This window comes from Myxine glutinosa, chromosome 2 (genome assembly GCF_964187855.1).
Source record: "Myxine glutinosa chromosome 2, kmMyxGlut1.1, whole genome shotgun sequence".
NCBI classification, from domain to species: Eukaryota; Metazoa; Chordata; class Myxini; order Myxiniformes; family Myxinidae; genus Myxine; species Myxine glutinosa.
Window position 1 is genome coordinate 138,531,286 of NC_136262.1, and position 24,809 is coordinate 138,556,094.

The 24,809-nt window shown below is 39.7% G+C and overlaps 1 protein-coding gene across 8 annotated transcripts in view; it reads right to left on the reverse strand.

The window, feature by feature from the left end:
• Positions 1-24,809, reverse strand: part of LOC137421229 (uncharacterized) — a 176,086-nt gene that overhangs the window by 16,308 nt on the left and 134,969 nt on the right. For all 8 annotated transcript variants that reach the window (XM_078771737.1, XM_068107072.2, XM_068107069.2 and 5 more), the window contains 3 exons: positions 20,773-20,953; positions 9,323-9,399; positions 7,078-7,277 (listed from right to left, as the gene is read on the reverse strand). In XM_078771737.1, coding sequence (XP_078627863.1) covers positions 7,078-7,277; positions 9,323-9,399; positions 20,773-20,953 — 458 coding nt within the window. The remainder of the gene's footprint in view (positions 1-7,077; positions 7,278-9,322; positions 9,400-20,772; positions 20,954-24,809) is intronic.

Sequence of the window (24,809 nt, forward strand, 5' to 3'; positions counted from 1 at the left end):
TGCCTTCAAATCCTCAACTCTCCCCACCACCATCCCCCTCAGAAACCCCAAGTACTCAACCTCCCCCCCCCCAACCCCAAGGTGTCAAAGCCCTCCCCACTTCAAGCCTTCAAACCTCCTTACCACTCATCATGGTCACCTGTCCAACTCACAATCTCTCGAAATATGCGGAAAATATATATAACCATGAATAGGCCCGTCACGGTCGCCTGTCCAACTCACAATCCCGTGAGATATGTATTAAAGATATGTGACAATAAACCGAAACCAATTATCTTCTTGCTGATGCATTTATATACACGTGATGTTAATTAAAACTTTTATAATGGCATGGGTTTAATCCCCGCTTGAGAGAATGCCAATCACCGTCCCCACTTCAAGCCTTCTCCAGCTTCATCGAAAATGACACCGAGGAGAAAAATCTCACCGACAAAGCTTTGCTCCTTGTAGACAATGCCCCTGCCCATCTTGCGAAGATTCGTGTGATAATACAATACGTTTTGCCAACCCTTAGACCACCATCAATGCAGAAATTAACTAGAACGGCACTTGGTAGAGTGCATACCTCCTCCAGGCTGAACAGTTTATGTTTTGCATTCCACTGATAGGCCGGATCTGGATTCGGACCCCAATCAAAATCTAATCGGCTTGCTCTTGTCACCTAACCACCTCGTCCACCAAGTTTATTCATAACTTGTCCATAACTTTTTTTAAATATCATGTTATATATCGCTTTTCACCTGATCTCTCAATGGTAAAGAATCCATTAAAATTTTAATAATTTTCGTATCCAAATCCATATTCAGATCTTCACCAAAAATCAAATCAATAAGTCCTTGTCACACACCCAACCGGTCCACCAAGTTTCGTCCAAATCCGTCTGTAACTTTTTGAGATATCGTGCTATGTATTGGTTTTTTTTTTTTTTTTTTTTTTTGTATACTGAATCGAGGCTCGTGAAAGAGCTAACATTTACTTCACAAACAAATCAACCAGACAAACAAAATATATAAAAAGAGGGAGCGGAAAACAAGATGGGGAGAGAAGGGGAAGCACACAAACACAACATTTGAGAGCAGGGAGATGTGTGGAAGGGAGAGGGCTTGGGGGGAGGAGGCGTGGGAAGGGGGGGGGGGAGGGGAGGAAGAAGTATAAAACACAAGGACACCAAGGACTTCCAGGACAGAAGTTGGTATTTCAAAAAAGTGGAATTGGGGTGAAATTAGCGGGGGTAGAAAAGATCAAGGTTTTGGATGGGGGAAGATAAGAGATGGTGGTGAACAGCTGTTTTATAGACCTGGAGGGTGGAGTGGGATTGAAGAGAGTGAGGGAGTTTGTTCCAGAGGCGGGAGAAAAGAGGAATGAAGGAGTGAAGGTGAGCAGAGAGTCTTGATTTTGGCAGTTTGACCATAAGAGGGTTGCAGGCAGATCTTGTGCGACCTGTAGGAATATTTGCGGGACAGAGCCCAGAGAGAGCTGGGGGGGGGCAAGGCCGGAGAGGAGTCGGTAGAAGACGGAAAGACCACCAACCTGCCTGCGGTGAGTGAGTGAGAGGCCCTTGGAGTTAGCTTCATCGCGGGAGATTCCAATGATTCTGGTTGTAGACATATCACTCAATGGTGAAGAATCGCTAAAAAAATTATACTAGCCGGATCAGAATCCTGATCTCCACCAAAATCTATTCATTTCGTCCAAGTCAAATACACTACCTATCTGCCAAATTTCGTTTGAATCTGTCCACAACTTTTTGAGATATCCTGTTCACAAACAGACAGACAGATAGACAAACAGACAGAATGAAAAATCACTCATAGAGCGACACTTGGCAAAACAAAACAAAGTAGAATGGCACTCAGTAGAGCATCCTTTTGACCTCAAAAATAATTTGTGGTTCAATTCAATGACCTGATATGAAAATCGTCCTCAAGGTTTAAGTTAATCGGATGAAAAATGACAATTTTAGAAATTTGGCCGATGTTGACCTTTTGGCCTATGTTGACCTCAAGAATAGTTGGTGGTTGGTTTCAGTAAGCTGATATGCAAATCAAATTCAGATTTCAAGTCAATCGGATGAAAATTGAGGACTTTAGAAATGTAAAAAATAGTGGTTGACCTTTGGCCTATCTTGACCTTGTGACCTATGTTGACCTCAAAAATAGTTGTTGGTTGAATTCAGTTAACTGATATGTAAATCCCATTCCAATTTCAAGTGAATCAGATGAAAATTGAGGATTTTAGAAATTTGAAATTGTTGTTGACCTTTGGCCTATGTTGACCTTTTGGCCGATGCTGATCTCAAAAATAATTGGTAGTTGAATTCAGTTCGATGATATTAAAATCCCATTAAAATTTCAAGTCAATCAGATGAAATTTGAGGATTTTAGAAATTCGGAAAAAAGTGGTAGACTTTTGGCCTATGTTGACCTTTTGACCTCAAAAATATACAGGATTTTGTCGGACCACGAACTCTACCATTTGGTGATGTTTCGTGAAGATCGGTTTCAAATTGTGACGTGTAGGCAAGTATAAGTGAGTGGACAGAGAAACACACAAACACACAAACTGGAGTGATCAACATACTTGCAAAATAAAATGTTTTTTTTTGCCAAGTAACAAAAGAAAAACAAGAAAAAGCAATAAGAGATTGCAAACCCTCACCAGGATGTGTTTTCAGTGGTTTTTAAGGCTTTTGTGTTGAAACAAATATGGCGGCCGAACCACGTGACCGATGACGTCATCATTTTTTTTTTTCTAAACTAATTTATTCCTAGATTATGCTGAAGAAATTTCATCTTGATTGGATGAAATTTTGTACTTGTCGAATTATGACGTCATAATGGAGGCACCGATGACATCATCATTAACATATTTTATTCCCCATGGAGAGTTCTTTACAATGAGCCATGTCTCAATATTTTCTATGCAGCGCTTTCAGAGATATGGAGGTGCAATTTTTTTCGGTTTTTCCATGATGTTGCCCGTACCAGTGACATATGACGTCATAATTATCATTAAAAAATTATACAGGTGGAGTTGCACCTATGGTGAAAATTTCCTGTCAATCAGACCAATGGTTGCAGAGAAAAGCATATTTATTCTGTGCAGACAAACAGACAGACAAATGAAAAATCACTCATAAAGCGACACTTGGCAAAAGAGAACAAAGCAGAATGGCAGTCAGTAGAGCATCCTTTTGACCTCTTAAATAAATATTGGTGGTTGAAATCAGTTCGCTGGCATGAAAATCCAATTCAAATTTCAAGTCAATCGGATGAAAATTGAGGCTTTTAGAAATTTGAAATGGTTGTTGACCTTTGGCCTATGTTGACCTCAAAAATAGTTGGTGGTTGAATTCAGTTTGCTGATATGTAAATCCCATTCAAATTTCAAGTCAATCGGATGAAAATTGAGGATTTTAGAAATTGGAAAAAAGTGGTTGACCTTTGGCCTATGTTGACCTTTTGGACTATGTTGATCTCAAAAATAGTTGGTGGTTGAATTCAGTTTGCCGATATGTATATCCTATTCAGATTTCAAGTCAATCGGATGAAAATTGATGATTTTAGAAATTTAAAAAAAGTGGTTGACCTTTGGCCGATGTTGACCTTTTGGACTATGTTGATCTCAAAAATAGTTGGTGGTTGAATTCAGCTTGCCGATATGTATATCCTATTCAAATTTCAAGTCAATCGGATGAAAATTGATGATTTTAGAAATTAAAAAAAGTGGTTGACCTTTGGCCGATGTTGACCTTTTAACCTTTTGACCCCAAAAATATATAGGATTTTGTCGGACCACGAACTCTACCATTTGGTAAAGTTTGGTGAAGATCGGTTTAAAATCGTGTCCTGTAGGCAAGTATAAGTGAGAGGACAGACAAACACACACACAAACACACAAACAAACACACAAAACGGGGTGAGCAACATACTTGCAAAAAAATATATAGTTTTTTTGCCAAGTAACAAACAGACAGACAAACGGTCTAAAATGCAATACTCCCTCCTCTGGCGAGAGTAATTATGTAGTCTTGACACCAATAATCCAAGCCTTAGGATTTGACCTCGATATGATAGAAAGTTGTGGTTTGAGGTCTTCTCTTCTTCGGGGATCGCTCGTAGCCGAGTTTGATCGTTTTCCAGTTCACGAGTTGGGGGTCTGCAGGTGGCTAAAGAGGTCGAACCTCGAGCCGCAAATCCTGCTGCAGTGAGGGCACTTGTTCCCAGGTGGAAGGGGATCGGCTGTTTTGTTTTCTTGTCTTTCTCTTCTCCTCTTATCCTCAACTGCTTGTCGACTTCATTTTTCAAAACGATGGGAGCCCTTGTCGAGCAAGTTGCGCCAGCGGATCTATCTTGCACGAGGGTCTCCCATGTACCTGTGTTGATCTTGCATGCTTTCAAGTTGCCTTTTAGTCTGTCTTTGAAACGCTTACATTGTCCACCATGAGTCTGCTGACCTTCTTTGAGCTGGGATAAAAGAAGCTGTTTGGGAAGGTGATGGTCAGGTATCTGGTGAACATGCCCCGCCCGGATGATCATTGGTGTTGGATGATCAGATCCTCAATGCTGGTCATTTTAGCTTCTTCCAGGTAGCTGATGTTGGAACGCATGTCTTCCCAACTTATTCTAAGGATCTTCTGGAGACAACGTTGATGGTATCTCTCCATAATTTTCTGTCGTCGTCTGTATGTGGTCCAAGCTTTGCTTGCATACAACAATGTGGATAAGACAACAGCTCTGTATGCCAGAAGCTTTGTCTCTGAGCGGATGTCTTTGTCCTCAAAGACTCTGCTCCTGAGGCGAGCAAAAGCAGCGCCGAGTCTGTGTTGTATCTCTGCGTCGATATGGGCCTTGTTGGATAGATGGTGACCAAGGTAGGGAAAGTGCTCAATGTTTTCCAGAGTCACTCTATTGATTTTGATGCATGGCGCTTGTCCAGTCTCCGTTGGGGAAGGTTGGTGGAGCACTTTTGTCTTATTGATGTTCATGGTAAGGCCAAGGCTTTCATATGCAGGATGGATTGAAGATCTTCTTTAGTATGGGCAGACACAACATTGTTATCATCACACTGAAGCTCAATGACAGAGGTGGTTAAGATCTTACTTTTTGCCTCGAGTCTGCTTAGTCGAAATAGCTTTCCATCTGTTCTGTAGATGATTTCGACACCCTGGGGTAGCTTGCCCTTGACAAGATGAAGGATCGAAGAGATGACGATTAAGAAGAGTGCAGGGGTGATGACGCATCCTTGTTTGACACCTGTCCTCACTCTGAAGGGCTCGCTTTGAGATCCATTACTTGACAGGACAGTGGCTCTCATGTTGTCATGGAGCAGCTTAAGGATGTTGATGAACTTGTTGGGACAACCAATCTTAGTCAGGGTAGTCCAAAGTGCTTGACCATTTACTGTGTCAAAGGCCTTGGTCAGGTCTATGAAGGCCATATACAAAGGGCGATACGTACCTTAATACGTAGAGATTATAGCAATGATGGCCACATTTTTTTCGGACAGATATATGACCTTGATGTTCAACATTAAGGGATAGTGTCTAAATTAAGAAAATGTGTCCCCATCTACAATCTATCCATGAGACTCAACGTCATGAAAATTGGAGGAAAAGTTTTGTTAATTAGGGCACAATCCAAAAAAGTAGGTCAAGGACACGAATCAAGTATCAGATGCGCAACTTCAGCGCAAATAAACTATGATGCAAGAACACCTTGGAAAGCCAAGCGGTCTTTGAGATTCCGCATTGGCAAAATTGAGCGATGACAAAAAAATACGTTTATTCTGACCGCCATTTGACCTTGAACTCACAGGTGAATGAATGAATGAATGATCGTTTTAAGGCCATTTTCCCCGCTGGAGCGGGGGTTAGCCTTGGGGGCCCCATGACAATCATGGTTCCCTGTTTGAGGCAATGTTTTTATGGCCGGATGCCCTTCCTGACGCCAACCCTTGGTCACGCTCTTACGATGCGCAGGGAAGGTGTATGAGGTAAATAAAGCATAAATGCATTTTGCTCTAGGCTATCTAACAGGCAATTTTGTTCCGATCAGACAAACCTCAGTCGGGTTTTGGTGAAGAATGTTAAAATGTCTATAATTATCTCGTGACCATAAAATTAGGTCGAGGTCAAAAATTGTTCATGCCCAGCAAACGTTTCATTCACATTATTGATGCAAAATGCCATTCCGAAAGTCCTAGCCAAATCCAAGATACAGCTCGGACATTAGCAGAAAAAAACCCCCAAAATGGTGGTTTAGTACTCTTTGGGGTCGAATAAACTCTGAAGTATCATTAAAAATTTGGGGTGCTAATTGAGCAAATAAACCCGACAACAGGTATACTGTCATGCCTTCAACTGGCTATGACTGGTGCATCACCACTGCTACCGATATAACAGGTGTTAAGCCTCCTCTATCCCGTAGGGGGGCTTAATAAAACAAGCTCAGTAGTCAGTTGAACATTTTTGTGTGCACACACATAACTGATAATCCACGTGAATCAGTTTTGCCCTATATCTACTATAAATGGATATAGTGTGTGTGTATGTGTATGTGTATGTGTGTGTGTGTGTGTGTGTGTGTGTGTGTGTGTGTGTGTGTGTGTGTGTGTGTGTGTGTGTATGTGTGTGTGTGTGTGTGTGTGTTTCATACTTTTTGTGTCTGTTAATTACGTATGTCTATTACTTACATATTCCATCGTATTGAAATGTAGCTTTTAACTATTTAGACTGCTAAGGCCCCTTCGACCTTTGAAAACCCTTTAAGATCCTTAAGATCCCAAAGACCCAGAGGACCCAAAAGACCCCGAGGACTCATAAGACCCCAAAGACCAAAAAGTTCCTGATGACCCAAAATACCCAGAAGACCCAAAAGTCTCCAAGGACCCAAAAGACCCCCTGAATCCGGCAGGCAGGGATGCTACAAAGCGGCGAAAACCAATGAAAATTTGGTCCAATGGACCAACGGGCCCCCTAGTAAACATAAACCTCTTCCCTGACATGCCTGATCACTGAACTGGACGTATACATGGCCCAAGGTTCTCTATTGAAGTTCTTTGCAGGTTGTACCTTACCGATATGGCTTATAGCTGCATTCTGTGAATGGCCCGACTCGATCTCCTCAACAAAGGCAAGAGGGAAGATGCCCTGGCGTCCATTCAGCTCTCCTCGACCCCACTCCGCTGATATGTGTTCCAGCAATCTTAGTTTATCCCCCTCTTGCATGCTCAATTCATTCTCGGCTTCAGCATCAAATGAATATTTCACCACACACCTGCACACGAAGAAAGGCTATTAAAGCACAATATTGTTCAAACTACTAGGGTGATGCTGTTTGGTTACAAATAACATTAGCAAGCTCGTTAAAAAAAAAGTACTGGACGTTCTCCATCCTGAAATAAGGACACCAAAGAAAAAGATTCCCTTCTTTAACCTTTGGCAAAGGACTAACACTCGAAATCTCAGAAATGTCAACAGCTTGTTGATAAAATCCTTAATACGTACCTGGAATTACAACCCGATTAATTGCAGGATGAATGTCTTTTTTTTGTATGCAATGTCTCATGGAGGAGCTAGAGCATAAAATGGATCAGGAAGTAACAGAACAAAAGCAATAGTAGAAAGGGAGGGGTGACACTCCAACAGCAGCCATGAGGGACAAAATAGAGGGAGACTTTGTTAGAAGGTATGTGGGAAAAAATTGAGGGTTAGGGGAGGACAAGATGCTGCAAATTCTGAGGAAGGAAAACTGGAAACTTGGAAAGAGATGGGCTTTCGGAGGGTTAATTGGGCTAGAGAAGATCATGATTTTGGAGGAGCGTGATCCGAGATGCTGGTGAACAGCTGTCTTGAAACACTGGAGGGAAGAATGAGATTGAAGAGAATGCGGAAGTTTGATCCACAGGTGGGAAAAAGAGTAACAGATGATTGCAGGTGAGCAGTGATTTTGTATTTTGGGAGTTTCACCAGAAGAGGGTTGCTGGCAGACCGCATGCGCTCTGCAGAAATTTGGCCTGCAGAAACCTGGAACGAAGGGGCGGGAGCAGAGCATGGAAGGTACAGCGGACACAATATGGTAAAGGAGGCAGTGGAACACAGAGACAACTGACAGATGATATTATTTTGCTTTATGCATTAACAGACATTAACATTGGAAATGCGAATGGTTCGGTGGATGTGCGGAGTATCGTTGAGAGAGAGGAAGACAAATGATGAATTGCGAAAGATGATGGGAATAGAGCCTGTGATTGATGCTGTGAAGAGGAACAGGTTGAGATGGTTTGGTCATGTGTTGAGGAAGGATGAAAGTGACTGGTTGAGAAGAGTGATGGAAATGAATGTAGAAGGAAGTAGAGGACGGGGAAGACCGAGAAAGACTTGGCTAAAGATGGTGGAAGAAGAAATGCGGGCAAGGGGGTTAACAAGGGGAGATGCAGAAAATAGGGCAAAATGGAGAAGATTGTCATGGGGACCACAAGGCTAACCCCCGCTCTGGCAGGGAAAATGGCCTTAAAATGCATGTTGTTGTTGTTGTTGTTGTATGCATTAACAGACATTTTTCTGTGCACAATGTGTAATGTCACCGTTGCTTTATAATATCAAGTGCCAAACAATGGTTACGGCTTTGTTTTTCAAACAGGCAATCTTGAAAAAAAAATAAAAACAGGTAAGTCAAAAAAGATATAAAACAAGGAAAGGTTACCGTTTTTTGGTGAAACTCCCAAAATCCGCAATCAGTGCTCACCATGCATTCATTTCTATTTTGCCCACCTGTGGAACCAACTTACACATTCTCTTTAATACCATTCTTCTCTCCAGGTCTTCAAGACATCTGTTCACCACCATCTCAGATAATCCCCCATCCAGAACCATGACCTTTTCAACCCCCGTTGACGACCCACCCTGGGTCCACCTCTTTACAGGTTTTCAATTTTTCATCCCAGAAAGTTTGCTTCCCTCATCTCTGTCCATCTTGTTCATCCCATGAGTCATCCCCTAGCCCTCACTCTTCCTCAGATCACTTATTTTCCGAAGTTTCCCTCTGTTTCGTCCTTTGGCCCTGCTGTTGGGTCTGTTTCCCCCTCTTTCTGCTGCTCCTTTTGTTCTGATGCGTCGAAGACCATTCTATGTTGTAGCTCCTCAATGAGCCTCGACATTGTATAACAAAGTAAGCACAGGAAACAGCAATCTAACATGTATGCAATCCTAAACCAAAACCAGATGTTACCCAACAAAGTACCATAATGATCACAAAAAAAACACAAAGAAATACAAAGACATACACGGTTTATGGTGGAATGGGTATCAAGCTTTGCTCACCAGATGTCATCTGCAGTGCCACACCCCACATCCGATCTGTCATGTAGCACATCTGGTGTAGCAGGATGCAGTCGATCCTGCCAGAATACGATGCCAACTTATAATCCACCAATGTATACTCTACAACACAAATGTGACACAACTTGAGATTGTTGTTGTCATTCGGATACAGCGTGTCGCTATGGGTTAGCATCAGCTTTTTTGGAAAGGGTGTGATAGCGCCCCCTGTAGGTATGTGTCTATAGGTATACGCCTGTAGGTATACCCAACTGGAATTTGCAATTTGTTCAGGGTGACAGCAATAGCTTGCTTATTCTTCTCGAAAGACTTTGAGGTTTTTAACTTCTACCAACTAACGGTGGCAGATTGGATGACCGGTTTATCGTGCATCCGAGGACGACGGACATGTTGATGTCTCTCCCTGTCTACGAAACAACAGGAACCAACTTACACATGGCAGCTTATTGTTGGGCCGAGAAGCAAGACAGCTCAGAGGAGAGACTGTGTACCTCTCGGTTATCATGCCAGCCCACGACTTTGAAATGAGCAGGGAGATCCTGAAGCATTCAAATTTTTATGAACAAAAAGCAAAATGGATAGCTTCCATTGAAATTTCCTGCATTATTAGACAGGTAAAAGAGGTGGATGATAACACCAAAAAATAAATTCAGCTAAAACTGCACCCTCAAAATATTATTTTTCTTTGAGGGACGAAATGATAAATACCAACCTTTAGGCCCCAGTCACACCGGGCCTGCGACCAGGTTATGACCTAGCTGCGACCGAAAAATGTTGGAATCGCGGGCAAATCGTAGAAAGAATGCGCGACTGGTCGCAGTGATCGTGGGTGATCGCCAGAGCAAAATCAGTCGCAGCAAGGTCGATGGTCATGTTCAAAACTTCTGACCTGCGATTCCAAATCGTAAGAGGTCGCAGACAGGTCTTACATGGTCGTACCACCAGTCGTGCATGATCGCGGGTCAAGTAGTCGCACGATTGGTCGTGCTACTGGTCCTGCCACCTGACGATTGGTGGTGCCACCTGTCGTACGACCTCACGATCGGTAGTGCGACCAGTCACGACCTGTCCCAACTGGTTGCATGACCTTACGATTGGTGGTACCACCAGTCTTTAGCTCGCAGTCTTTAGCTCGCCAAGGCTGTATGCGTTTACCTCAAGCACTACTGCAACAACGTCGGCAGTGTCCCATGGCAGGATAACATGATCTAGGAACTGTTGTGTGAATGTTGGAATTTTGATATTTTTTTTGAGATATGTGTATCATATATTATATGCTATGTGTATGATCTATTTTTGCATATCTATTTTGCAATGAACTTGTACAATAAACATGTTATTTCATGGTATGTCAGGAGAAAAAGTAATAATTAGTTGTCTTTATTGTGTGTGTATGGTCTGAGTAATAAATGACTGGTTTATATTACAATGGAAAAAAATATTATTTTAAATACAAATTAAATCAATACATGTATACACAAACAAAGTTCTTTGTCAAAGTAAAATCTTTAACACAATAAAGTAATGTGCAGAACTAAGCTGCCAGGCCACAGCTCCCTTCTTGGGAGGCACAGCGAATTATAGTTTCAGTTGAAAAGTTCGACGAAGTGTACTCCTTGAGAGGTAGGTGACTACTGATGCACGATCGCGAGCCTTTAGATCTGATCGAGCGACCCATCTCACGACTGGCTGCGATCGATCGTGCGAGTGGTCGCAGGTCGCCACGATTGATCGTACGATCGGTCGCTGATCGCCACCACTAGTCGCACGATTACCTACGATTGATCTTGCGATCGATCTTCTCCAATCATTGGTGACGCATGACCACGCGTACCACCAAACGTACGATGACCTACCACCAGTCTTAAGAGCAATCGCAGTATGCGATTGCAAATGGAGATCGTAGCAAACATTGCCGATTGATCATACCTCGGCAAAATTGCCACGAATCGCACGATCCAGAAAACGTACGATCCAGTGTGACTGAGGCCTTAGGTTTCAAGCACTCCACGGTAAACTCTTACGAACACCACCAATACTGTAATGACCTTGATTTTGTATCTCTGATCCCCAGACATCTACATTTATTAGCTCAGATAGCATCTGAAATAACTAAACCATCAAGTGGACAATAATGTCAAATACGCCTAGGTCCCCCGTCGGGGAAGTGATGTGAGTTGACAAAGTGGAACACGCAGAAAACATGCTATGATATGATATTTCGCTCACAAGGGTCAGACATACATGGAGGCGGCCATCTTGGATTTTGACGTGGCGACCCACTTTACAATAGCGGTCTTCCTTATGCCGAGATACACCCACACACCAAATTAGAAGTTGGTACTTCGCTTATCTTTCAAGATATTCTTCTCACAAGATTCAGACATACATGGCGGCGGCCATCTTGGATTTTGACATGGCGACCCAATTTTCAATAGCGTTCTTCCTTATGCCTAGATACACCCACACACCAGATTAGAAGTTGGTACTTCGCTTATTTTTCAAGATATTTCGCTCACAAGGTTCAGACATATATATGGTGGCGGCCATCTTGGATTTTGACGTGGCGACCCAATTTTCAATAGCGTTCTTCCTTATGGCGAGATAAACCCACACACCAAATTAGAAGTTGGTACCTCGCTTATTTTTCAAGATATTCATCTCACAAGGTTCGGACATACATCGCGGTGGCCATCTTGGATTTTGACGTGGCGACCCAATAGATACACCCACACACCAGATTAGACGTTGGAACTTCGCTTATTGTTCGAGATATTTCACTCAAGTTTCAGACATATATATGGTGGCGGCCATCTTGGATTTTGACGTGGCGACCCAATTTTCAAAAGCGTTCGTCCTTATGTCGAGATACAACCACACACCAAATTAGAAGTTGGTACTTCGCTTATTTTTCAAGATATTCATCTCACAAGGTTCAGACATACATGGCGGCGGCCATCTTGGATTTTGACGTGGCGACCCAATTTTCAATAGCGTTCTTCCTTATGCCTATATACACCCACACACCAGATTAGAAGTTGGTACTTCGCTTATTTTTCAAGATATGCAGGTTACAAGGTTCAGACATACATGGCATCAGACATACATGGCGGCGGCCATCTTGGATTTTGACGTGGCGACCCAATTTTAAACAGCGTTCTTGCTTGTGCCTAGATACACCCACACACCAGATTAGAAGTTGGTACATCGCTTATTTTTCAAGATATTTCGCTCACAAGGTTCAGACATATATATGGTGGCGGCCATCTTGGATTTTGACGTGGCGACCCAATTTTCAACAGCTTTCTTCCTTATGCCGAGATACACCCACACACCAAATTAGAAGTTGGTACTTTGCTTATTTTTCAAGATATTCATCTCACAAGTTTCAGACATACATGGCGGCGGCCATCTTGGCTTTTGACGTGGCGACCCGATTTTAAACAGCATTCTTCCTTGTGCCTATATACACCCACACACCAGATTAGACGTTGGTACTTCGCTTATTTTTCGATATTTCGCTCACAAGTTTCAGACATATATATGGTGGCGGCCATCTTTGATTTTGACGTGGCGACCCAATTTTCAATAGCGTTCGTCCTTATGCCGAGATACACCCACACACCAAATTAGAAATTGGTACTTCGCTTATTTTTCAAGATATTCATCTCACAAGGTTCAGACATACATGGCGGCGGCCATCTTGGATTTTGACGTGGCGACCCAATTTTCAATAGCGTTCTTCCTTATGCCTAGGTACACCCACACCAGATTAGAAGTTGGTACTTTGCTTATTTTTCAAGATATGCAGGTTACAAGGTTCAGACATACATGGCATCAGACATACATGGCGGCGGCCATCTTGGATTTTGACGTGGGTTGCACCCACACACCAAATTCGAATGCGGTCCTTCGCTTACGCACGCACGCACGCACGCACGCACACACACACACACACACACACACACACACACACACACACACACACACACGCCTGCACGCACGGACGGACGGACGGACACACGGACGGAGGGGAAAGCCATAGTCCCCCTTTCGCTCCGCTGAGCGACGGGGGACAAAAAGGTGCATCTTGCAAAACAAAACGACACTTTAAATTCAAGAAATTTGGCTCAATAAGGCTTTCATGTATTTTTCTATATTGTAATTATTTTAACTAGGGCATTGCCCGTACTATATCTATATCTAAAATTATATCCCCCCCCTCTATTTACATGAAATGGTTTGGTCCAAAGCGAACGGCTTGCGAGTACGGTGACAATCCCCCCCCTCTATTTACATGAAATGGTTTGGTCCAAAGCAAACGGCTTGCGAGTGGTGACAATCCCCCCCCTCTATTTACATGAAATGGTTTGGTCCAAAGCGAACGGCTTCCGGAGTTTGGTAAAGAAATCGCCATCGCGTGCACAAACGCGCAGGAAAGCGAATGAATCGCAAATTCGGTTTTATTAGTTTTAAAACATAGTTTAACGCCAACATAGTTTGCAAACGTGAAATAAATGAATACGCTCTCAAATGTGCCATCCGAGGCAGAGTGTGTCCTCCACGTTCGGCACACGCGATCGTTCGCTGCTCTCTGATTGGTTGAATCGTTTTTTGGACATAGCTCGGTAAGTAATTGTCCGATTAATATGAAACCTTGAAAAGGCACATCCTCGGGTCCCCAGCAATATACCTGGCAAGTTAAAAGTATATCGGACCCGTGGTTGTCGAGAAACAGCGGTCACAGACAAACAGACGTACAGACGTACAGACGTACAGACATACAAACGTACAAACGTACAGAGATTACTGGAATTATAGATAGACTAGGGCATGCCCGTACTATATCTATATCTAAAATTATATCCCCCCCCGCCCCCTCTATTTACATGAAATGGTTTGGTCCAAAGCGAACGGCTTGCGAGTGGTGACAATCCCCCCCCTCTATTTACATGCAATGGTTTGGTCCAAAGCGAACGGCTTCCGGAGTTTGGTAAAGAAATCGCCATCGCGTGCACAAACGCGCAGGAAAGCGAATGAAACGCAAATTCGTTTTTATTAGTTGTAAAACATAGTTTAACGCCAACATAGTTTGCAAACGTGAAATAAATGAATACGCTCTCAAATGTGCCATCCGAGGCAGAGTGTGCCCGCCACGTTCGGCACACGCGATAGTTCGCTGCTCTCTGATTGGTTGAATCGTTTTTTGGACATAGCTCGGTAAGTAATTGTCCGATTAATATGAAACCTTGAAAAGGCACATCCTCGGGTCCCCAGCAATATACCTGGCAAGTTAAAAGTATATCGGACCCGTGGTTGTCGAGAAACAGCGGTCACAGACAAACAAACGTACAGACAGAGATTACTGGAATTATAGATAGATGATGTTTGCAAAATAACCATCCTTGTTTGATTCTTAAATATGTTTGCAATAACATGTAAGAAGCTTTATGAATTATTTTCTATTTACACTCAGGAGCAAGGCTCTCATTTGTGAATCATCATCATTAGTGGTTGTTTGCATATTCCGTTGTTTTCATAAAATATTCTTTGCATATTCTGTATTTGGTATATTATATCATTGGTATATTATTATATTTGGTATATTATATTATTCTTTGCATATTCTGTATTTGGTATACTATATCATTGGTATATTATTATATTTGGTATATTATAATATTCTTTGCATATTCTGTATTTGGTATATTATATCATTGGTATATTATTATATTTGGTATATTATAATATTCTTTGCATATATGTCAGTCGCCTACAAGTCACAATTTTCAACCGATCTTCACGAAACTTCACCAAATGGTAGAGTTGGTCATAAGCAAGAAACCTATTGTTTTGTGGATCAAAAGGTCAATAGGTCAACTTAACTTTATAGGCCAAAGGTCATAAACTTTGTCATATTTCTAAAATCCTCAATTTTCATCTGATTGACTTGAAATTTGAATAGGATTAACCTATCTATCAGTGAACTGAATTCAACCACCAACTATTTTTGAAATCAACATAGGTCACAACGTCAACATAGGCTAAAGGTTAACCACTTTTTTTTTTACAAATCTCTAAAATCCTCAAATTTCATCCGATTGACTTGAAATTTGAAAAGGATTTTCATATCAGCGAACTGAATTCAACCACCAACTATTTTTGAGATCAACATAGGCCAAAAGGTCAACACAGGCCAAAGGTCAACCACTTTTTTTTTTACAAATTTCTAAAATCCTCAAATTTCATCCGATTCACTTGAAATTTGAAAAGGATTTTCATATCAGCGAACTGAATTCAACCACCAACTATTTTTGAAATCAACATAGGTCACAACGTCAACATAGGCTAAAGGTTAACCACTTTTTTTTTTACAAATCTCTAAAATCCTCAAATTTCATCCGATTCACTTGAAATTTGAATAGGATTTTCAAATCAGCTAACTGAATTCAACCACCAACTATTTTTGAGATCAGCAGAGGCCAAAAGGTCAACATAGGCCAAAGGTCAACAACCATTTCAGATTTCAAAAATCCTCAATTTTCATTTGATTGACTTGAAATTTGAATGGGATTTTTATATCAGTGAACGGAATTCAACCAACAACTATTTTTGAGATCAACATAGGCCAAAAGATAAACATAGGCAAAAGGTCAACCACTTTTTTCAAGTTTCTAAAATCCTCAATTTTCATCTGATTGACTTGAAATTTGAATAGGATTTGCAAATCAGCTTACTGAAACCAACCACCAACTATTTTTGAGGTCAACATAGGCCGAATTTATAAAAGTGTCAATTTTAATCTGATTAACTTAAACTTTGAAGACGATTTGCACATCAGTCACTGAATTCAACCACTAATTGTTTTTGAGGTAAAAAGGAACGAGTGCCATTGTTCTGTTCTACATATTGCTCTGTTTTGCCAAGTGTCGCTCGAAGAGTGATTTTTCATTTGTCTGTCTGTTTGTTTGTCACTCGCCTACAGGTCACAATTCTAAACCGATCGTCATGGAACTTCACCAGTTGTAGAGGTCGTCACAATTGAGAAGCCTATTGATTTTGAGGTCAAAGGTCAAAGGTCACCTGGAGGTCCAATTTCTAAAATCGTCATTTTTCATCCAACTGACTTGAAAATTGAACAGCATTTGTATATTGAGTCACTAAATTGAGAAACCAACTATTTTTGAGGTCAAAAGGTCAATTCAACATCAAACTTCTAAAATCATTAATTTTCACATCAAAAATCATCAATTTTAATCCGACTGACCGAAGCTTTGATTAAGATCGTCAATTTTAATCCTAATGAAATTGACAATTTCATGTATCCAGGGCAACCTTTTTTGGGGAGGGGTTGGATTTTGCAAATATCGTGCTCTGCATAACGTCTTCTTGTTTGTTTGTCTGCTTGTCACTCGCCTACAGGTCACACTTCTAAACCGATCATCATGAAACCACCAAGTTGTAGAGGTCGTCACAATTGAGAAGCCCATTGACTTTGAGGTCAAAGGTGATCTGGAGGTCAGATTTCTAAAATCGCCATTTTTCATCTGATTGACTTGAAAATTGAACAGCATTTGTACATTGAGCCACTGAACTGGGAAACCAACTATTTTTGAAGTAAAAAGGTCAAAGGTCAACTCAAGGTCAACCTTCCAAAATCATCATTTTTCATCTGAAAAATCGTCACTTTTCTTCCTATTGACCCGAGCTTTATCAAGATTTTCAATCTCTTATGAAATGGACAATTTGCTGTATCAATGGAATTTTCTTGGGGGGGGGGGGGGGGGATATTGCAAGTATTGTGCTCTGCATGACGTCTTCTTGTTATTCCGGCAAGTATGTTGGTTGGTTGGTTTGTCTGTCTGTCTGTCTGTCTGTCTGTCTGTCTGTCTGTCTGTCTGTTTGTTTGTCTGTCTGTCTGTCTGTTTGTGTGCAGTACTACGTCTACATCATTGCACATAGCATCGCCACACTTTAAACACATATTTGCCTTGCCCTGGAATAGACTGTGCTCAACCTTTAACTCTCCAAGCCCAAGGTCAAGCTCAAGGTCACCCAAAACGTGAAATCAGGGGGGTCGAGTTTTCATTTAAAATATATTTCAAACCACTATAATTCTAAAAGTACAAGAGATATGCATACACTTACTGTTACTGACATATAGGAAGTTACATACGACATTTCATTTGGCACCATGACCTTTGACCTTGAGTGACCTTGAAAGGTCAAACTCAAGGTCAAAAATGTTTTTTTTTACTAATAACTGTCAAACATTATCCGATTCCCTTCTAACCAACACCAAAATGTTCATTATTCAATTCCCGAAAAATAACATGTGGCATAAAATGGTCAAAAATTCTTGGTTTTAATTATTCTTTTTTGGGGTCAAAGGTCAGGGGGCCAAGTTTTCATTGAAAATATATTTCAAACCACTATAACTCTGAAAGGACAAGAGATATGCATACACTTACTGTTACTGACATATAGGAAGTCACATACGACATTTCATTTGGTACCATGACCTTTGACCTTGAGTGACCTTGAAAGGTCAAACTCAAGGTCAAATTTTTTTATTTTTTTTTACTAATAACTCTGTCAAAGTACATTCCGGCATGTCCTTGGTCTCTGACCGATTTTTCATTTGTTTGTCTGTCTGTTTGTGAACAGAATATCTAAAATAATTGTGGACAGATTCGGCCAAAATTTGGTGGAGATGTTGGGTATGTGAAGAGAATGAAATGATTAGATTTTAGTGAAGATTCGGATCTGTATCCGATATTTTTAAGTGATTCTTCACCATTCAAAGATAGGGCAAAAACGATGTATAGCACAATATTTCAATAGGTTGTGGATGACTTGTGAGAAAACTAGGTGGATGAGCTGTGTAGGTGACAAGAACATGCCGATTAGATTTTAGTTTGGATCCGAATCCAGATCTGGCCTATCAGTGGGATACAAAATGTAAACTATTTAGCCTGGTGGAGGTATGCTTTCTACCGAGTGCCGATCTAGTTTGTAACATGCAGTTGTCATGGCTGTCGTCGTCATCATGGCTGTTGTTTGTGTGCTCCTGCCATGTATGTGATATATATATATATATATATATATATATATATATATATATATATATATATATATATATATATCACACCAAGTGTATACAGTATATATATTATATATATATATATATATATATATATATATTTTTTTTTTTTTTCTCCTGCATCGAGAAGTGCTGTATTACGATACAGTCACGTGAAAAAGTAAGTACACCTCATGTAAAGTTTTGACTTTTTCAACATATTTCAACGTACAGCTATTTGATCTTCATTTCAACAATATTGATAGATAAAGGTGATATAATATACCAAATATCATGAAACATTTACATTTTGTAGTCCATTGTATAATTTAAATAAACATAAATGCAAATTTCGCATGTGGAAAAAGTAAGTACACCCCTACATTTATCACTACTTCAAATACCTAAAATTAGAATGAGGTGCACCAGTTCAGGTGCAAATGATTAGAACATCGTTGGAGAGGATCTTGGAGGAACCAGTCTTATTTAAACCTCAGACATTTAGTTTGGTTTGCTCTTTGTTGTTGAAGTGTGCGGGGTCACCATGCCTTGATCAAAAGAGCTCTCTAAGGCCTTCAGAAAGAAGGTTATAGATGCCTACGAGTCTAGGAAGGGATTTAAAAAGATCTCCAAACAATTTGAAATCAATCATTCGACTGTCCGGAAAGATCACCTACAAGTGGAGAAGATTCCAAAACAACTGCCAACTTGTTCAGGCCAGGCCGCCCCAGCAAGTTCAACCCGAGCAGACCGCAAGATGCTGAAAGAAGTCTCTAAGAACCCCAGAATGTCATCACGGGACCTACAGGTAGCTCTTGCCACTGTTGATGTCAAAGTGCACGAGTCTACCATTAGAAAGAGGCTGCACAAATTTGATCTACATGGGAGGTGTGCCAGGAGGAAACCTTTGCTGTCCAGAAAGAACATCAGGGCAAGACTAAAGTTTGCCAATGAACATCTCGGCAAAGACCAGCACTTCTGGAACAATGTGCTCTGGACAGATGAGTCAAAGGTAGAGCTATTTGGCCACAGTACCAGAAGACATGTTTGGCGAAAACCAAAGACAGAATTTGACCACAAGAACCTGATACCAACTGTAAAGCATGGGGGTGGAAATATTATGGTTTGGGGCAGCTTTGCTGCATCAGGGCCTGAGCAGCTCACCATCATCGAATCCACTATGAATTCTTCATTGTACCAGAGGGTGCTTGAGGATAATGTGAGGCCATCTGTCGGAAAGTTGAAGCTCAACCGAAGGTGGACCTTGCAACATGACAATGACCCTAAACATACCAGTAAATCCACCAAGGAATGGCTGAAAAGAAAGAAATGGAGGGTTCTGGAATGGCCAAGTCAAAGCCCGGATCTAAATCCCATCGAGATGTTGTGGGGGGATTTGAAACGAGCTGTGCATGCAAGAAACCCCTCAAACATCGCACAGCTGAAAGCATTCCGCATGGAGGAGTGGGCAAAAATTTCTCCCAGTCAATGTCAGAAACTGGTAGACAGTTATAAGAAACGCCTACTTGAGGTTGTTTCTGCCAAAGGGGGCAATACCACCTATTAGAGCCAAGGGTGTACTTACTTTTTCCACATGTGAAATTTGCATTTATGTTTATTTAAATTATACAATGGACTACAAAATGTAAATGTTTCATGATATTTGTTATATTATATCACCATTATCTATCAATATTGTTGAAATGAAGATGAAATAGCTGTATGTTGAAATATGTTGAAAAAGTCAAAACTTTACATGGGGTGTACTTACTTTTTCACGTGACTGTATTTATGTACAGATATGTAAAATGATGTAAAGATTAACTGATTAGATTTTGGGGGTCCCGAGGTCAAAGGCGAAAGGTCAGAGGTCATGTCAGGTAGAAATGTGATAACTTGTGAACAGCTGAAGGGATTTAAATTAAAACTTGGTACAGGTATGTATAATGATGTAAACATGAACTGGTTAAATTATGGGGTCAACAGGTCAAAAGTCAGAGGTCATATCAGGTAAAGATGTGCTAACTTGGGCACAGCTGAATGGATTTAAACCAAACCTGAGACAAGTATTATAATGATGTAATAATGTGGGCGGAGGCATATCAGTCGACATCGTGACGTCGAAGAGTGCCGTTCTAGTTATTATTATACGACAGCAGGATCTATTTAGAAGAAAACAATATGACCGACATGGACAGGCACATACAAACACACACACACTCCCACTCCCTTTAGCAATAGATTCTTGAGCAGCAATTGAAAGTGGGTCAAGTTGCACATGAAACCTCAGACACTTTTTTTTCAATCGTCCGTTTGTAAATTACCCACATTTGTTCAAAATAAAACAAACCTTGTATTTTTCATACAAGGGGTGCCCTTGCTCAGGAAGAGGTGGCAAATCAAATCTGTTCTTCTCTCTTGATCCTTCCTGCAAATCTTCCAATTGTAGAACGACTTCCTCAGTGGGGGGAAGAGGGTTAAGAGAGCGGGGCGGTGGTGGTCGAGGTGGGGCGCGCTTGGCCTGGAACAAGCTGACCCAGTGGGAAGGATAGAAAGCAATGAAAATGAGCGACACGTCACCATATCACTTGAAAGGCAGAATTCCAGGAAAAAAAGGAAACATTGAAAGCATTGTGCCAAGATAAACCATAAAATGAAAACATTAAAAGCATTGTACCAAGATAAACCATAAAATGAAAACATTAAAAGCATTGTGCCAACATAAACCATAAAATGAAAACATGAAAAGCATTGTACCAAGATAAACCATACAATGAAAACATTAAAAGCATTGTACCAAGATAAACCATACAATGAAAACATTAAAAGCCTTGTACCAAGATAAACCATAAAATGAAAACATTAAAAGCATTGTGCCAAGATAAACCATAAAATGAAAACATGAAAAGCATTGTACCAAGATAAACCATAAAATGAAAACATTAAAAGCATTGTGCCAACATAAACCATAAAATGAAAACATTAAAAGCCTTGTACCAAGATAAACCATACAATGAAAACATTAAAAGCCTTGTACCAAGATAAACCATTAAATGAAAACATTAAAAGCATTGTGCCAACATAAACCATACAAAGGAAACATTAAAAGCATTGTGCCAAGATAAACCATACAATGAAAACATTAAAAGCCTTGTACCAAGATAAACCATACAATGAAAACATTAAAAGCATTGTACCAAGATAAACCATAAAATGAAAACATTAAAAGCATTGTGCCAACATAAACCATACAAAGAAAACATTAAAAGCCTTGTACCAAGATAAACCATACAAAGAACACATTAAAAGCATTGTGCCAAGATAAACCATAAAAAGAAAACATTAAAAGCATTGTGCCAAGATAAACCATAAAATGAAAACATTAAAAGCATTGTGCCAACATAAACCATACAAAGAAAACATTAAAAGCATTGTGCCAAGATAAACCATACAATGAAAGCATTAAAAGCCTTGTACCAAGATAAACCATACAAAGAAAACATTAAAAGCCTTGTACCAAGATAAACCATAAAATGAAAACATTAAAAGCATTGTACCAAGATAAACCATAAAATGAAAACATTAAAAGCATTGTACCAAGATAAACCATACAAAGAAAACATTAAAAGCATTGTGCTAAGATAAAACATAAAAATAAAACATTAAAAGCATTGTGCTAAGATAAAACATAAAAATAAAACATTAAAAGCATTGTGCTAAGATAAAACATAAAAATAAAACATTAAAAGCATTGTACCAAGATAAACCATAAAAAGAAAACATTAAAAGCATTGTGCTAAGATAAAACATAAAAATAAAACATTAAAAGCATTGTGCTAAGATAAAACATAAAAATAAAACATTAAAAGCATTGTACCAAGATAAACCATAAAAAGAAAACATTAAAAGCATTGTACCAAGATAAACCATAAAAAGAAAACATTAAAAGCATTGTGCTAAGATAAAACATAAAAATAAAACATTAAAAGCATTGTACCAAGATAAACCATAAAATGAAAACATTAAAAGCATTGTGCTAAGATAAAACATAAAAATAAAACATTAAAAGCATTGTACCAAGATAAACCATAAAATGAAAACATTAAAAGCATTGTGCCAAGATAAACCATAAAAAGAAAACATTAAAAGCATTGTGCCAAGATAAAACATAAAAAGAAAACATTAAAAGCATTGTGCCAAGATAAACCATACAATGAAAACATTAAAAGCATTGTGCCAAGATAAACCATAAAAAGAAAACATTAAAAGCATTGTGCCGAGATAAAACATAAAAAGAAAACATGAAAAGCATTGTGCCAAGATAAACCATAAAAAGAAAACCTTAAAAGCATTGTGCCAAGATAAACCATAAAAAGAAAACATTAAAAGCATTGTGCCAAGATAAACCATAAAAAGAAAACATTAAAAGCATTGTGCCAAGATAAACCATAAAAAGAAAACATTGAAAGCATTGTGCCAAGATAAAACATAAAAAGAAAACATGAAAAGCATTGTGCCAAGATAAAACATAAAAAGAAAACATTAAAAGCATTGTGCCAAGATAAACCATAAAAAGAAAACATTAAAAGCATTGTACCAAGATAAAACATAAAAAGAAAACATTAAAAGCATTGTGCCAAGATAAACCATAAAAAGAAAACATTAAAAGCATTGTGCCAAGATAAACCATACAAAGAAAACATGAAAAGCATTGTGCCAAGATAAAACATAAAAAGAAAACATTAAAAGCATTGTACCAAGATAAACCATAAAAAGAAAACATTAAAAGCATTGTGCCAAGATAAACCATAAAAAGAAAACATTAAAAGCATTGTGCCAAGATAAAACATAAAAAGAAAACATTGAAAGCATTGTGCCAAGATAAAACATAAAAAGAAAACATTAAAAGCATTGTACCAAGATAAACCATAAAAAGAAAACATTAAAAGCATTGTGCCAAGATAAAACATAAAAAGAAAACATTGAAAGCATTGTGCCAAGATAAAACATAAAAAGAAAACATTAAAAGCATTGTACCAAGATAAAACATAAAAAGAAAACATTAAAAGCATTGTGCCAAGATAAAACATAAAAAGAAAACATTAAAAGCATTGTGCCAAGATAAACCATAAAAAGAAAACATTAAAAGCATTGTACCAAGATAAAACATAAAAAGAAAACATTAAAAGCATTGTGCCAAGATAAACCATAAAAAGAAAACATTAAAAGCATTGTGCCAAGATAAACCATACAAAGAAAACATTAAAAGCATTGTGCCAAGATAAACCATAAAAAGAAAACATTAAAAGCATTGTGCCAAGATAAAACATAAAAAGAAAACATTAAAAGCATTGTGCCAAGATAAAACATAAAAAGAAAACATTAAAAGCATTGTGCCAAGATAAACCATAAAAAGAAAACATTAAAAGCATTGTGCCAAGATAAAACATAAAAAGAAAACATGAAAAGCATTGTGCCAAGATAAACCATAAAAAGAAAACGTTAAAAGCATTGTGCCAAGATAAAACATAAAAAGAAAACATGAAAAGCTTCTTTTTTTTTTTTTTTTTTTTTTTGTATACAAGATCGAGGCTCGTGAAAGAGCGAACATTAATCACACACAAAGACAAACCGACACATAAAACATATAACATCGGGAGCGGTAGACAAGATGGGGAGAGAGGGGGAAGGACACAAACACAACATTTGAGAGCAGGGACCGAGAGACATGGAGCAATCGAGAGATCTGAGAGAGGGCGAGGGCTTTGGGGGGGGGGGGGGCATGGGAAGGGGGCGGTGGGAGAGGTATAAAACATATGGACACTGCCAGGACTTCCAGGAAAGAAGTTGGAATTTCAAACAAGGTGGATCTGGGGTGAATTAGCGGGGGTAGAAAAGATCAAGGTTTTGGATGGGGGAAGATAAGAGATGGTGGTGAACAGCTGTTTTAAAGACCTGGAGGGAGGAGTGGGATTGAAGGGAGTGAGGGAGTTTGTTCCAGAGGCGGGAGAAAAGAGGAATGAAAGAGTGAAGGTGAGCAGAGAGCCGAGATTTCGGCAGTTTAACCATCAGAGGGTTGCTGGCAGATCTTGTGCGACCTGCAGGAATATTTGGGGGACAGAGCACAGAGAGAGCTGGGGGTGCAAGGCCGGAGAGGAGTCGGTAGAAGACAGAAAGACCACCTACCTGCCTGTGGTGAGTGAGTGAAAGGCCCTCAGAGATAGCTTCATCGCGGGAGATTCCAATAATTCTGAAAGCTTTGGTTTCAACAGCGTGAAGCCGAGCTAGGTGTGAGGCAGGAGCACCGGCCCATAGGGGAGAACAGTATTCCATTGAGCTGCGGATGAAAGCCTTGTATGTGGTGAGGAGCTCAGGTGTGCCGAGGAA